The sequence below is a fragment of the Clarias gariepinus genome, chromosome 28 (genome assembly GCF_024256425.1).
Source record: "Clarias gariepinus isolate MV-2021 ecotype Netherlands chromosome 28, CGAR_prim_01v2, whole genome shotgun sequence".
Lineage (NCBI taxonomy): Eukaryota > Metazoa > Chordata > Actinopteri > Siluriformes > Clariidae > Clarias > Clarias gariepinus.
In genome coordinates, this window is record NC_071127.1 from 9,546,266 (window position 1) to 9,561,689 (window position 15,424).

At 41.4% G+C, this 15,424-nt stretch overlaps 1 protein-coding gene across 1 annotated transcript in view; it reads right to left on the reverse strand.

The window, feature by feature from the left end:
• Positions 1-15,424, reverse strand: part of adcy2b (adenylate cyclase 2b (brain)) — an 83,377-nt gene that overhangs the window by 40,453 nt on the left and 27,500 nt on the right. The window contains exons 4-7 of the mRNA XM_053489633.1: positions 10,981-11,130; positions 2,758-2,906; positions 1,256-1,367; positions 1,036-1,163 (exon numbers count right to left, since the gene is read on the reverse strand). Coding sequence (XP_053345608.1) covers positions 1,036-1,163; positions 1,256-1,367; positions 2,758-2,906; positions 10,981-11,130 — 539 coding nt within the window. The remainder of the gene's footprint in view (positions 1-1,035; positions 1,164-1,255; positions 1,368-2,757; positions 2,907-10,980; positions 11,131-15,424) is intronic.

Consider the following 15,424-nt stretch of genomic DNA (forward strand, 5'->3'; position numbering starts at 1 on the left):
AAGGAGCTTTGGAATAATTCGCTATCTTTCCTTTTATCGTAACTCAATATATTTATGTTTTCTTGGTATACAGGCATTTTTTACGTATGTTAAAGTTAAAAATGACATTTCTCCCTAAATTAAATGCATAGTTTTATCCTTAAAAATGAAAAGATACACAATGCAAAAATAGACATTTTACGGTCTTTGAGGCATTTATGTACTGAAATACAGTTTGGAAATATAGAGAATAGGTCTTTGACCCATGTGAAGAAATGTAGAGGCTTTATAAAATAAATGACCAGATGTTTCTAAATATTCAAAAGCAGTAAACACTAAGCGGTAAGAACTAAATCAAATCAATATTAAGCCACCTTTCGCCTTTAAAAACCCACTCAGGTACATTGTGGAGCAGTTTTATAAGGATGCTAGGTACTGTAGGTTGGTTTCAAGCATCTCAGAGAATTTGCTCCCGTTTTTTTTCCCGTTTTTTTTGGCTCTCATGTACTCCTGCCATTTTTTATGTGAACCAGCAACATAATGTTACTTGTTCCTAAACATAAACATGTTCAGCTGTACACACAATCATTCACCAACACCACTTGTACATTACAGGAACTCAGCATCACAGTCCTGACCTCTAAGATCACTCTAAGACATTTCCACATGTTGGGACATTAAAGGAGTTCCTGGGAGGCCAGTGTCTCAATTCAATTTTCAATTCAATTCAATTTATTTGTATAGCGCTTTTAGCAATTTTCATTGTCGCAAAGCAGCTTTACATAGTCAAAAGAATTATTTAAGTTTGTCTCACAGTACAGTATGATCATGGCTCAGGTGTACTGAGAAAACCTTCTACCTTGATGGTGTCCAAGCACTAGTGAAACACTGGGATAAGTGTATCAGGGATTTATATACACGTAGAGAAATAAGGGGCGTTTTTAACTCGCATAACTGTTCTGTTATTCTACACAATCGAAAGTCCTGGTTTGACTTGAACACCTCTAAGCGTTTTGCTATAAAGAATGAAAAAGAGACAGAGCTGTGGTGTTTTACTTGATGGCCTCACACATGTCCAGTCCCATCTTTACGCAGTTCTTGGCGTGGTCCGGTAACGACTCGGGGAGTCCAGACACACAGTAATAACAGTCTCCCAGGATCTTAATCCTCATGCAGTCATTATCCTAAAAAAAAAAAAAAAAAAAAGAAGAGAGAAAGCTAGAAGAAATGGTGGCTTTGTTACAGATGCATTAAGAAGACATGATTTGTGTGTTACCTTGGCTATTTGGTCGAATTTGCCGAAAAGCTCATTAAGCATGTGCACCAGTTCCCCCGGAGAGCAGTCACTGGCCAAGCGCGTGAAACCCACGATGTCTGCGTACAGAATGCTGCCGAAAACATTAAGAGGCCTTTAAGACTGTGCAGGAGAGAGTGAGGCAATCTGTGATTGGATTAAACTACGGCTGGTGTTACTCTATACCTACTGAAGCACAACATCAAAACCGAGGTTTTCATTAGGATCAGTATGAGCTCCTTATTCCACAGTTTGAAGAGTTATTACAGATAAAATTATGTGGGATCTGAATAAAAACCATGATGTGAACAAACAATTCCATGCAACTGCATACACCTTACTACTAACTGCTTGTTCAGGCACTTATTATACGTCCGTCCATCCATCTAGGAACCACTGGGACCATGGAGGCCGTTGGTGACCATTGTGTTTATTCCCATTTGTACAACATGGTGTGATCTCCAGTCAACATTCACACACTATAGGTAATTTGGAAACGCCAATTACCATTTCTAATCTGCATGGCTTTGGAAGGAAACCGGGGAACCCAGAGGAAACCCTCCAAGCACGGCGGGAACATGCAAAAGACCTGGAGGTGCAAGTCGACAGTGCTAACCACTACGCCACCGTTATTATTAGTACAATTACTATTGGTACAGTAAGTCACGTGACCAGCCCATGCATCTACTGTAGGCTGTAGGACCTGGCCGAGAGTTATTTTATAGAGGATAAAATACATTATCAGCTTTCTAAATGCATGCACTCCCAGTCAGGACATACTGTAATTACTGACATGATGGGTTTAGCCTGAAATCCCAGAGATACTTCAGGAATAATTACATTACCCCATGTAAAACTAACCCTGTCCCAGTGGTCCGGGTGGGGCTCAATAATCATGTGAACTATAGAGGAAACGAGTTACACTCTGCTCTCAGGAGCATAAAAAAAAGAAGCTCCTGAGAACGTCACAGTGCTGTCCGAGGTCAGAGTGAGCATCTGGGTCATCTTCTTGTTCCTGAAAAACAAGCACGAGTGCTGCTCATAATGACGAGCGAGGTGTCTTCAGCATGCTCTCGCCATGATGAAAAATCTTTGAAGTGCACGAAAAATATTCCTGCGGTAAAAAAAATACAAAACAGGCTAGCACTTTTTGTCCTTTCACACACTAAAGGTTATGAAAGTGCTCCTTTTTGTGCTCCTTTTTTATTTGGATCTTTTTCTTTTAGGGCTGTTCAAGAAGTATAGAAAACTTTCTGCAGAATTCTCACATCTAGGCCACTTGTATTCAGTATTCAGGTTATTTCACCTTTTTTTTTTGTCCTACTTGCTGCGAGTGGGATTTATTTAGCTGTGAGAAACACCTGTGTCTGTTCTGGAAGGTCTACAAGAATAGTCGACAATCTGCCGGCGTGCAGAAATGTAACACAGTTAAGTTGGGAGTGTGCGAGTGTATGCCTGAGTGTGTTGAGTAGTCTGAGTCCTACCTGACGTTGGTGTGTCTCTGCACGTAGAGGTTATGGAAATTGTTGGTGTTCTCGGCCTGGCCGCTGTTTGGACCCTTAAGCCTCTGGATGATCTCAGCCTTCATCACACGAGCGATGTGGGCAGGGAGAAGGGACAGCAAGAGACGCTCCTAGTGATCAGAACAAGAAAAGTGACCATGAGCTTGGACTCGTGACTGATAGGTTATCTAGAAATTACCTGAAATTAGATTATATCCAAATACATATCCTTTAATATGGAGTCGGTCCCCCTTTTGTAGCTAGAGGGGTTTCAACTCTTCTTGGAAGGCTGTCCACAGGATTTTAGAGTGTTTCTGTGGACATTTATTCCGTAGAGCATTTATGACATTGGACAAGAAGGCCTGGCCCACAATCTCCATTTCAGTTCATCTCAAAGGTGCTCGATGGGGTTGAGCTCAGGGCTCTGTGTTAGGGCCAGTCAAGTTCTTCCTCACCAAACTCATCAAACCATGTCTTTCTAGTTCTGGCTTTGTGCACTGGGACACAGTCATGTTGGATTAGAAAAGGGCCTTTCTCTTGACCTGTTGCCGCAAAGATGGAAACATAGCACTGTCCACAATGTCTTGGTATAATAGGGACCTGATTGATTAAAACACCTGAATTCAGTAATTAACAGGTTTGACCAAATACTTGTCTTTCCAGTATGGTGTACATACAGTATACAGTATAATTCCACATTACAGGCTTTTATGGACCTTTTGTTGTTTGTACTGTGCCTACTATTTATCAATTGCATTGCATTTAAGACGCTGTAACAAGTTAATCATCTACCGAGACTTTTTACCTTAGACATGAGTACCGTAACATGTGCTTTCTCTGAGTCGTGTGACGCCAAATCAGAGGTTCAGAGGAAAGCGCTATTGACCCTCTTTTGCATTCATGAGCTCACAGATGGCCATGATTGGCTGGTTTCGCTCTGATTGTCAGCAGAGAGAGGGGGCAGGGTGTAGCAAAGAACTTTGGACCTTATACTACATATGCAGTCTCACTGCGCATCTTGATCACTTTTTATTGCATTGCTGTCTAGCTTAGTACTGCCTTGAGTAGTCGGACCCACTTTTCCCCCGCCTCCTCATGTTTTTATGAGATCCTTAAACTATTTAAAACTTTGTACACGATGCTGACACGAGCGCAGGTGGATCACAGGCATTTTGGCAGCCGTCTTCTAATTACACACTGAATTTAATTTGTTAGGCTCAGCCTCAATTTGCAGTGGCATGTAAATATCCAACAATTTGTTCAAAGCGTGACATTCATTATGTGAGGAAATCACACGGAGTGCCAAAGGTTTTAGACATCTTTCGGCAGAACGATTTACCCGAAATGGAGTAAATCAAAAAAATAGATATGTATATCCATATTCGCGGAACCTAAACCTAAACTAAAAGTGTATCAATTGCATGCTTTTCCCTAAACCGTCTTACACTTATGCTGTGAGAAAATGGATCTGCCTGAGCAAAATAGAAGCGGAAAAATAAATCAATCATCCAGTGAAATCACAGCAACAACGCCTTCAAATTGCTCTTCAGATTAGATACGTTAATAGCTAGCCGTGCTCGCTATTTGATGTTTTTTTTTGTGTGTCGTCTTTGTTCTGCGCAGGTCAACCCATGAATGAGAGAGCGCACACGGACGGCCCCTCCTGCTTATTTTCATGGCATTTAAAACAAAGCGCATAGAAAAGCTTTATTAAAGCTCTCTCTCTTTCTCTTTTACAAACCCAGTCGTTCGTGCTCGGTGTGGACGTGCTTTTATGACACAGGGACAGAGTTAACATAAAAAATAAAAAAAGAGAGCAGGAAAAAGTGTCCTAACAACACAACAGCTAATCATCTTGTTTATCAAGTCTCTTTAGCGAAAGGAAAGGGCTTTCATCGGCCCAGAGGAACCGAATTGTAAAGTAAGTATAGAGAGAGAGAGAGAGAAGATAGACCGGTCTGTTTTGGACCACCTTCCCAATCTGTGTTCTTAGGAGAAAATAAAGTAATTTAGGAGCCTGAGCTAAATCTAGCGAGAGCACTGTAACAACTGAGAAGCGCCTGGCCGTGCTGTTGGCGTTTAGTAAAAATGCCGTCAGACACCAGGCACGCTGCAGCCCAGAGTGATGAGCGATGCACTGAGTGAAACGCTGCCATCCATCTCTCTGGTAATTACAGGCAAACATAAAAGCCTAGCGGGAAAAAAAGCAAAAGGCTACCTGTGTGTGCGTGTGTGCGTGTGTGTGTAAGAGTGTGTTAGATTGAGAGAGAGATGGAAACCTGTAGATCATAATTACATGGTGGAGAAGCCAGAGGGAAGAATAATTCAATTAGAGCACTGTGCAGGTCTGCTCGGTGGAGATTTCAGAATTGTCTGGATTTCGGAAGAGTCGACTATCTGAAGTGCTGATAATCATTTAGACAATACATTTCACGATAGTAATACTTACTTACATTATTTAATATCATAATGATATTATTATGGGTGTAGTGGTTACTGTCGCCTTGCACCTTTCCTCCGGGTACTCCGGTTTCCTCCCACACTCCAAAGACATGCAGATAAGGCTAATTGCCGTTTCCGAAATTGCCTGTAGCATGTGAGTGAGTGTATGTACCCTGCGATGGATTGGATAGGCTCCAGGCCCCTCGCGACCCTGAATATGGGATTAAGCGGTTTAGACAATGAGTGAGTGAGTGACATTCAAATGGGTGGCATGGTGCCGTAGTGGTTAGCACTGTTACCTTTCACCTCTAGGTCCCGGGTTCGATTCCGAAGCTACAACAGAGCAACTGCATGAAAATTTAGAATAAGGTGTATTAATCTTATGCAGCACAATGGCTTAGTGGATTTATTCTATGTGCATGAAGTTTGCATGTTCTCCCCGTGCTTGGTGGTTTTCCTCCAGATAAACCGGTTTCCTTCCACAGTCTGAAGATAAGCAGATTAGTCTAATTGCCGTTCCCATATTAGCTGTAGTGTGTGCCTGGCAATAGATTGGCACCTCATCCATGGTGTGCCCGCCTCATGCCCTAAGTTCTGAGTCTTCAGGCCCCCTGCAACACTACAGTGGTGTAGAACTATAGCCTCACATCTCCAGAGTCAAGGGTTCAAGTCCCACCCTCAGGTCTGATTTGTTGAGTTTGCACATCCTCCCTGTGCTTTGTGGGTTTCCTCCCACAGTTAACGATGTCCAAATTAGGTTAATCAGTGTTTCCAGTAGTGCCAGTAGTGTGTGAATATGTGTACCCCTACCAAAGGTGTAACCCGTCTAGTGCCTCGAACCCACTGGGATAGGCTCCAGGCCTCCTGCAATCCTGTTCAGGATAAGGGACATAGTGAACGAATTAATGAATTAATTAATTCCTTACCTAATTTCAATCAGACTATAATTGTCTAACACGACATCTTCCGAGTCACTGCAGGGTGGATTAACGAAGCGCTATCTGTCATCTTCGGCATACGTAAGCTCACAGACCCATGTGATTGGTTAGTGTCAATGTGATTAACACACTCTGCATTCCTTCCACCCAGAAGGCGTTGCCTATGTAGTCCCCATGTCGCCATGTTGCTCAGATCTACAGTACAGTAATACCTTTTCCAAAAGTGGTCCTGAAATAAATATATAATATTGTTCCAGATTGAGGGGAACAATCCCACCGGACTTTATCAACATGACCTTTTAGTAAGCCTGACAAAAAAACCAAAAAAAAAAGCCAGCCTAACCATGAGGAAGTTTTAAACCTCATACAGCTCGGAAAGGAAGGATAGGGTGGGAGGAGGGGGACGAAGCTATTTTTGGGACTCTCAGTCCCACCCGTTCAATGGATATTAGTAATTCTCTGTGTTTAACTGTGTTACTGACTCATACTCGACCTCCAAACCTCTGCTACACCCTCCGAGTCCACTACCACACCGTTTTAACTTCATCACATTAGTATGCTTTTGTCAGGCTACATTTCTCAACATAAGTCAGGAATAAAACAGTCGGGGAATTGTGCAGCTCATTGAGAATAAGCAACAGCAGGATAGTGTGAGGTGATGTGTTACTGTATGTGAGTTACTCTCACCACCATGAAGCTGATTATGGTCCAATAACAATGCATCATCATCATGTGTGGTACTGTATTTTTCATATTTCACAGCAATTGAGTTGTTTTTTTTTATATAAAGTATGACACATTATACAATGAGGGTGAATGAAGGCGTAGAACTGATTGACATGTACAGACTTCAAGAACAGTAATTTCTACATGTTTGCACCATCAAAGGAGTTCCTGGGAGGCCGGGGTAGAGACGCAGGAAGTCTGATCATAGCTTTGGTGTACTGAAAAAACTTTCTACCTTGAAAGTATTCGAGCACTAGTGAAATGCTGGGATAAGTGCATTAGTGTAGCAGGGGATTATATAGAGAAATTAAGGTAGTTTTTACTCTTATAAGGAAGTCCTGTTCTTTTGCACAATTGTATTTACGTACATTTATGTTATAGGAGCTAAAAACTGTTGTTTCCTTACTAGCCTTATTTTCCAGTACATAAGACAAAACAACACAGCTTGTCATTCATCTATACCACATGACAGTATATCGCTTACACTGTGTAAAGTTATAGGGGTCTGGAACGTATCATAGGAAACAAGCACACACATCATAGACAATTTTGGAAAGACTATGGGAGGAAACCGGAGTTCCCGTGCATGCAAACTCCATGCATACAGATCTAAGGTGAAATTCAAAGCTCTTGGCCTCCGAGTGGCGCAGTGGTAAAGCGCTTGCCCTATTATCCGGAGATCGCTGGTTCGAACCCCGGGTGATGCTGTTTTCCTCTCACAGCCGGAGGCACAGAAAGAGCTGATTGGCTGAGCTCTCTCAGGGGGGAGGGATGAGAGGTACTTGCGCTCCCACATTAATCACGGCTCTACAGCCAATCAGGGGCGTCTGTGAGCTCACGCACGCGGAAGGAGCGGCTAGCGCTTTCCTCCGAGTGTGTTACTCCGCCCCTAACGGTGTGTGAGCAAGCAGTTCGAAAAGATGCGGTCGGCTGACGTCACGCGGTTCGGAGGAAACACTGGATAGCTTTCGCCCTCCTGACTGAGTGGTAGTAGTAGCTTTAATGTAGGAGCCCCCTAGTGACGGGGAGGAATTGGCCACGACTAAATTAGGGAGAAAATTGGAAAAAAAAACAAAAAAATTATAAAAAAGAAATTCAAAGCTCTAAACTTGGGGGATGTGACATTGCTAACCGCTGATTCACCGTGCCACTCGCAGCTTGTAATGTTATCATGAAACCAATAAAGAAGCTTCTATTATTAGCACTGATCAACATTATTGCTAGGCTTATATTATATAGAGATTATGTGGAGCCAGAGCAGCTGTTATAGAAAATTAAGCCCACCAATCAGAATCTGGCCTGCAGCAGTGCTGTGGAATAACAAATAGTTTTTAATTCATAAGAGGCAACAAAAAAAACCCTGTGTGTCAAGCACTGTATAGAAATCGAACACCAAACCATATGGAGTGTGTTCAGAAACATCCCAAATCCTCTTTCACAAGGTGCATCTTGCTTTGCTCATCAAGAACTCTCTTGTTCTCATCCTACTTTATTCCACATTCAGAGGCCAATTCCCTTTAGGCCCAGATGTTATTCTGGCAAACAAAGAGAGGTGCAATTAGTAACACATCTCCAGAATGAATACTGAGAGGTACAGCAAATCACCAGCTTCAACCCCAAAAAATGCATATTTTTTCATCTTTTATATGAGTAAAATCTTAGTTGAGTTAGTTAGTGAGATTTATATACAGAATGTCTCTTATGATTTATGTTTTTTAGACTTCATGATGATGATGATGATGATGTAAAACCAGGCCATTGCTGGCTCAGTGGTAGGTTTCTTGCCTGACTTGCAGTTCAATTTCCACCCAATGCTCAAATCCCAGCCAAGTCCTAAGCCCGGATAAGGGTTTGTGGCAGGAGAGGCATCCGGATGAAGTTGTGTGTGGATTGGGTGAGGACCACTGGACAGGAGCAGCCCAAAGACCAACAGCAGCCATACAGCAAAATCCGAAGACCAAATGTGGAATTTTGATGGATTCCCAAACTAGCAATATGTGGTGTGATACTCTCTTGTGATGCCACAAGATCACAGGAGTTAACATCCAATAACTTATTGTGTGTTTCCTTTTTCCCCTTGAATATCTCCTACATACAGTATATACAGTACATATCTCCTACACACATTTCCATATACAAATAAACTGAAAGTCTGTTTCTTTGTTTCTATGGCTGGTGGGCATGTGTTTGTACTGGAAGCCAGTAGGCAGTGTCATCATCAACTGGTGTTGATCTCTGAGTATCTTGAGTAACTAATTCACACATATAAACCAATTCACACATATAAACCAAATTCAGTTTGGCCTGCCACCCTCGGTGCCCAGTGTGAGGTACTGTGAGGTAATAACATACTGCATAATGATGTGACCATATATTCACAGGTAATAGTAGCATGCGAGCATCAGTATCTGCATGTGGGTGCAGCCTAACTTTTATTATAAAGCAAACATTTGGACGTTTGTTAAAATGAAGTCGTTCCGTCATTAAAAAAAAAAAGTTCCTAAATGGAAGTTATATTCATAACAACTGTCATAAACGGCCATCAGTCAGAGAGTCAGCTATACCTGCAACAACAGAAAATTTAAATTTTTAGGAAATGCCCTGTTTTTAATTCATATTTTTACCTATTATTGCCGTCCTACCACAACCATGGTTTTGGCCAGGGACACGACGTCCCCATCGGACCAATATCTGCTGAGAAGCATTGTGTTTCATGACATACCTAACCAGTCTTCTGATACGCTACAATCCGCCACGCTCCTTAAGATCACAAAATTCTGGACTTCTTTTAATTCCCAGAATTTCAAAATCTACAAAAGGGGGTAGGGCTTTTTCATATTTAGCTCCAAAGCTTTCAAATAGCCTTCCAGACAGTGTTTGGGGCTCAGACACAGTTTCCCAGTTTAAAAGTAGACTCAAGAAGCATCTCTTTAATCTGGCATACACGTAACTCATCCCATAACTTCATACTTCAGTACATCTATTCTGAATGGAAACTACGCTAATTCTCTTCATCTGTTCTGTACTTTTCTGGAGATTGTACCAGCTTCAGTAGACAAAGGCGAACCCTGTGAGGATCCTGAGGCATCCAGAGAAGGACCAGCTCCAGCTGGATTCTGCCTTATTATGGTTAAAGCTACACATCCTGCTCCTGTGCTCCCAGTAATCCAGACCCCATCTGCCCTCTGCACCTACTGACTCATCCCTATGTTAAACTGGACTTTATGTTAATTTAAAGAATTTCTGTTATATTGTACTGTACTTTCAGCTGCATAACACACATGGTGTTATATCATCTCTAAATGTTATCACCCAGATGAGGATGGGTTCCCTGTTGAGTCTGGTTCCTCTCAAGGTTTCTTCCTATTGTCATCTCAGGGAGTTTTTCCTTGCCACTGTCGCCGTCACCCTTGGCTTGCTCATCAGCGACATTTCATTCATTCATCTCATTATTATTTAGACACATTTTTCTCACACATACACAATTTATTATTATTATTATTATTATTATTTTTTTTTTTTTTATGAATTTCTTTTATTTTTGTGAAGCTGCTTTGAGACAATGACCATTGTTAAAAGCGCTATATAAATAAAATTGAACTGAATTGAAAAATTTTCCGATGTACAGTATACGGTAAGTTGGCGGCAACCTGTACGAATTTAAGCTTTAGGGTTTTATTGTATATATTTAAACGAAGCTCATGGAATTACGTTTCATTAAACTGCCATGTGAGTGAGCAGGTGAAAGACAAAGTCAAAAATGGCAAGTGGTCCAGTAACATGATGTTTAGGGATCTTACTGATATGATGTTCCTTGTATTCTTGACAACCAAACTATTTTTTAAATACCAAGTGTTAAGACTTGGCCTGTTTAAGTTATGCAGTGTTTAGTACAACAGTTTTGATTAATAAATTATGCAAATGCGTACCAATTTGCATGTTCTCTATATACATATTTGCATATTACACACATTTGTATTACAGAGTGGTGGATGCAGTGTCACTCAAAATGTCACAACTACATTTATAATTTATTTATTATTTTTTTTAACATGAATTGTTTTGAGCTCTACTGTGCTGCATCCAATGGATTTCTTACCTGCTGATGCTTCTCAAATTCCAGTTTGATGGGTGACTTGATGCAGTTACATGTATCTTGGTAGGTCTGTTTCAGGGCGAGGTCCATCAGGTGTTTGTGATAGGCACCTGCTATGTTCCCACAGATAAATATGATGATGTTGGCCAGCATCTGTACACAGAAGAGCAAAACAATACCAGAGTTTGGCTGTTACATTCTGATATTTACTGGAATAGAAAGCTGCGTATATCATCACCACTACAAACTACTACCATCACCAACAAAACATTAGCCAGAGCAATAATATACCAGAATATGATTGTAGAAACCATAGCGCGGCAAAAGAAATGCCTCTGCTGTCATCAGCACTTCAGAGATCTTAAGACGTCTGAAGCACATCAAATATTGTATGAAAACATGATGAAGGAGAACACCACCTGGTGTACGTTCTCCTTCCAGACACTCTTGATTACATGCCATGGCTTTGGATCAACAGGAAGAGTGGAATGAACTTTCCCAACTGTGGCATCTCCAGGAAATGAATGTGGATGCCAGAGACAGGATGTAGCCAAGAACAGCACTCAAGAGCGTCAATCATTTTAATTAGCCTCCGGGACCTCCGGCCTTTATTACTCAGACACACAATATTAGCAGGTTAAACTGGTCCAGCAGTGGCAATTACACTGTCCTCTTCGACAATTAAGAGCACACAGGGGCAGGAGAGCTCAAGTTTCTTTTTTTTCCTAAGGAAACAATATTTGTCCTTTACTGGTCCCATGTTGAAGATTATATGGAGAAAGCCCGCAGTTTACTCTGTAGCTTTTATTTTTCTTTCTCCTTCTTTGCAATACTGTTTGATTGATGAACTATACATCCTGATCACCAAACAAAAAAAAAATCCTGTAGGACAGAAGACCTTCTACAGAATGGTGTGAAAAACTAAAATCATCCAGTAAGCATCAGTTCTTTTAGAGGACTTTTAAAGGTGCTTAAGTTTCCATCATTGGATAAATCCTTATACTGGGTTACCAGGTTACTAACTAAGTACCAGTCAAACAATTAGGGTTTTTTATGGGGGGGAGGGACGGGAGAGATTAACCCAAGTGCTAAAGAAACAGGTATGTCTTAAGTCGTCGTTTGAAGATTGCCAGAGACTCAGTTGTACAGACAATTAGAGGAAGTTCATGCCACCAGTTACAATAGGTACCAGAACAGAAAAGAAAAAACTAGATGCATGTCTTCCTCGAGCTCTGAGAGATGGTGGGATCCGTCAAGCAATTAGTACAGTAACCTATTTTAACTTAATTACTACTTTATTCTGTATAAAGGGTTGCAGTGGGCCTAGAGCTTCTCCTAAGAAATTTAGGACACAAGGTGGGGTACACCCTGGACAGGGTGGCAATCCATTGCAGGGCAACACTATGGGCAATTTGGGAACAACAATTATTTGACTTAATCTGCATGTCTTTGGACTGTGGGAGGAAACCAGAGTACCTGAAGGAAGCCCACCAAGCACTGGGAGAACATGCAAACTCCATGCACACAGACCTCAAGGCGGGAATTGACTCTGGGATCTGTAGGTGCAAGGCGACGGTGCTGACCACTAAGCCACAGTGCCGCCATCTAGTACAGCACATTCCTCTATCAACCATGTCAAACCTTGCAGAACTGAACAGTAGTGGACCACATAAGGTTGAACAGGAATATGATGCTAGTGTGGACACAGACTCACTGAAACCAGAAAGATAATGACTAGAAAAAGACCAGGTGACATTAAGTATGTAATCAGGTCATTACTGGAAATGAGGACTCTGGCGTCTTAGGAACATCCTTAATAAAGGGGAAAAAAAGTGTGTTTATCAGTCATGGGAGAACTCCTTTATTAAGTCCATCTGCTAGCTGTAATTACTGAGCGATGGTTTTAAAAGGCAGAAGACAGATCCAGGCCAGGGAGGAGTACTGACTTAATTAGAAATCACACACTTCAGGAATCGCTAGTGCTCATCAAGCTCGTGGCCGCATCCATACAGTAGGCTACACCAGGCTGTATCATTGCACCTGAGTATTAAGGGTTGAAAACAGAAAGCTATTTTTTTTTCAGAGAAGCTAAAGATCAAAGTATCCTTGGGACCACTGTAGAGGTGCATTAGAAGAGAAAAGACACCCTCTAATTAGTTATGTTAACAAAAGCGAAGCGGAGAGAGATGTGAAAAATATTGCAGCCCATAAGGTACCAAAAAAAAACCCAAGTGCGAAATCATCCTTTGCTATTATTCAGGAGTCTAATTAATCTAAAAATGGTTTCTTACAACAGAAGAGCAGAGTGAGTGACTGACTAATCAGCTAGAACGGCAAGAGAACATGCACATGGCAGTTCCCCGAAAAAGAAAAAGTGCCAGTAAATGGACCAAACGCACCACCAGCATTTTGTTCATTTCCAAGGCAGGGTTGACACAACATAAAGGGCTCTTAATAAAGAAATAAAGTGCAGTGTGCTGTTTAGAGCCTAATGGAGAACCGGTGGTTCGTTCTTGTTGGATCGTGCAGGCCGAGTTGCTATGGTAACTGGGCTGGTGATTAACCTCTGGTTAAAACAATCATTTCCCAAAAAGCTTCCATTCGCACAATGCATGGTGCAATTCTCCAGAAATGTGAGGATACATTTGTAATGTGTGTATCGTACATACATGTGCTGATCTGACGTACTTCAGGGAAAAAAGATACTGGATGTTTAATGATCATCTAGAACATTGATTAGCAGTAAACTAGGGACAGGATCATGGGGAAACAAAGCTGTGGGGACCGATTACTGAAAAGGTTAAATGCTGGCTGTGATTGACAGGAATCAGGACACTCAGGGATTCACAGATTGCTGTGTACAGGCAAAGAGTCCCTTTCTCAATCCGACTGAGCATCCATGGAATGCATTGCACAAACAAGTCCCACATTTCAACTTAAAGCACGTAAAAGGATCTGCTGCTACGTACTGTAGATCCTGGTGCCAGATACTACAGAGATCGTGTTTTGGTGGCACAAGGAGAGCCTACACTGTATTGGGCTTGATGTTTTGGGTTTTAATTCTGTTCCCCAGGCAATCATACATACATTCCTTTTTTTACGTCGATTTTACCCTAGAGATAGATCATTTCTATGTAATAAAACATTATTGAAGTTGGAGTAAGTGGGCCACCATTTGATGACCTCAGTGCCAATAATCTTGACTCAAGTTAACCCCATCCATCTAGGAACCTTTGTAGTCCAACTAGGCCAACTTAAAGGCCAGTGGTCACCAGTGTGTTATTTATCCAGACTATTTTCTGTTCTGCCACCTATGTGGTGGAACGATCTTCCTCTAGAAGAGTCTTTGACAATCTTTAAATGACGACTCAAGACGTATCTGTTTCTTCATAACCTGGACTAATCCCCCTCCCCCACCACCCTAAAAGAAAAGGGGGGAAAAAAACTATTTCCAACTGTGTTTGACTGATGGCACTTAGTTAGTAATCTAGTAACCCAGTGTAAGTATCTATCCAATGACGGAAACTTCAAAACACTTTTTGTAAGTCGCTCTGGATAAGAGCGTCTGCCAAATGCCTAAAGTATTTATTCTCATTCCGTATGACTGTAGTAGACCACCGGTCAACACTTACACATGCATTCATACTCTATGGGCAATTTGGGAACGGCAACTAGCCTAATCTTGGAAGGAAACCAGAGAACCCAGATGAAAACCCACCAAGTATGGAGAGAACATGCTCACAGACCCAACCAAGAAATCAAACCCGGGACCTGGAGGTGCAAGGTTACAGTGCTAACCAATAAGCCACCGTGCTGCCTGTACCGTATACAGACTGTGTGATGATAAAGTTGCCTAGAACATCAGGAAATGTATAAAGAGGTACAATAGAGTATGTCTCAGGGTTTCTAAAAGCCTTTGAGGTCAATGAGGAACCTCAAAATCAGGAGAAGCCATCTAGCCAGTGGTTGTGATCAGAGAAGCATGCCCAACTTGATGTCATGGCACGTCACACTACCAAGTCTACAACGAAAACAAGACGTTTTATTACATCTCAGCCATTCTCATGTTATTAGATTCATTCATTTATGCGCTTTTTCTTTTTAATTGAGAAAAATGATGTTATTAAGTGAGGTAAGTAATGAAAGATGGTAACTCCAGTTAGACGGTGAGTAAGCAGCATTGTTATACTTGAACTTATGAGTAAGCGTCTGCAAGTGCACTCGTTACGTACGGCCTAGTACTTATTTCCATTTCAAGGTTATACCAGGAATGAATTCCTGAATAGCTTTTCAAACTCAGAATGAATTAATGATTACATTTACATTAACACTGTAACACATGAGTGTGAAATGAAGGCTATTTGTCTAGGTAGGTCTCTTACTCTCTTACTGTGAATTTCCTTCTATAAAAAGAAAAACAATAACAAGTCGAATAATAAAGAGGATT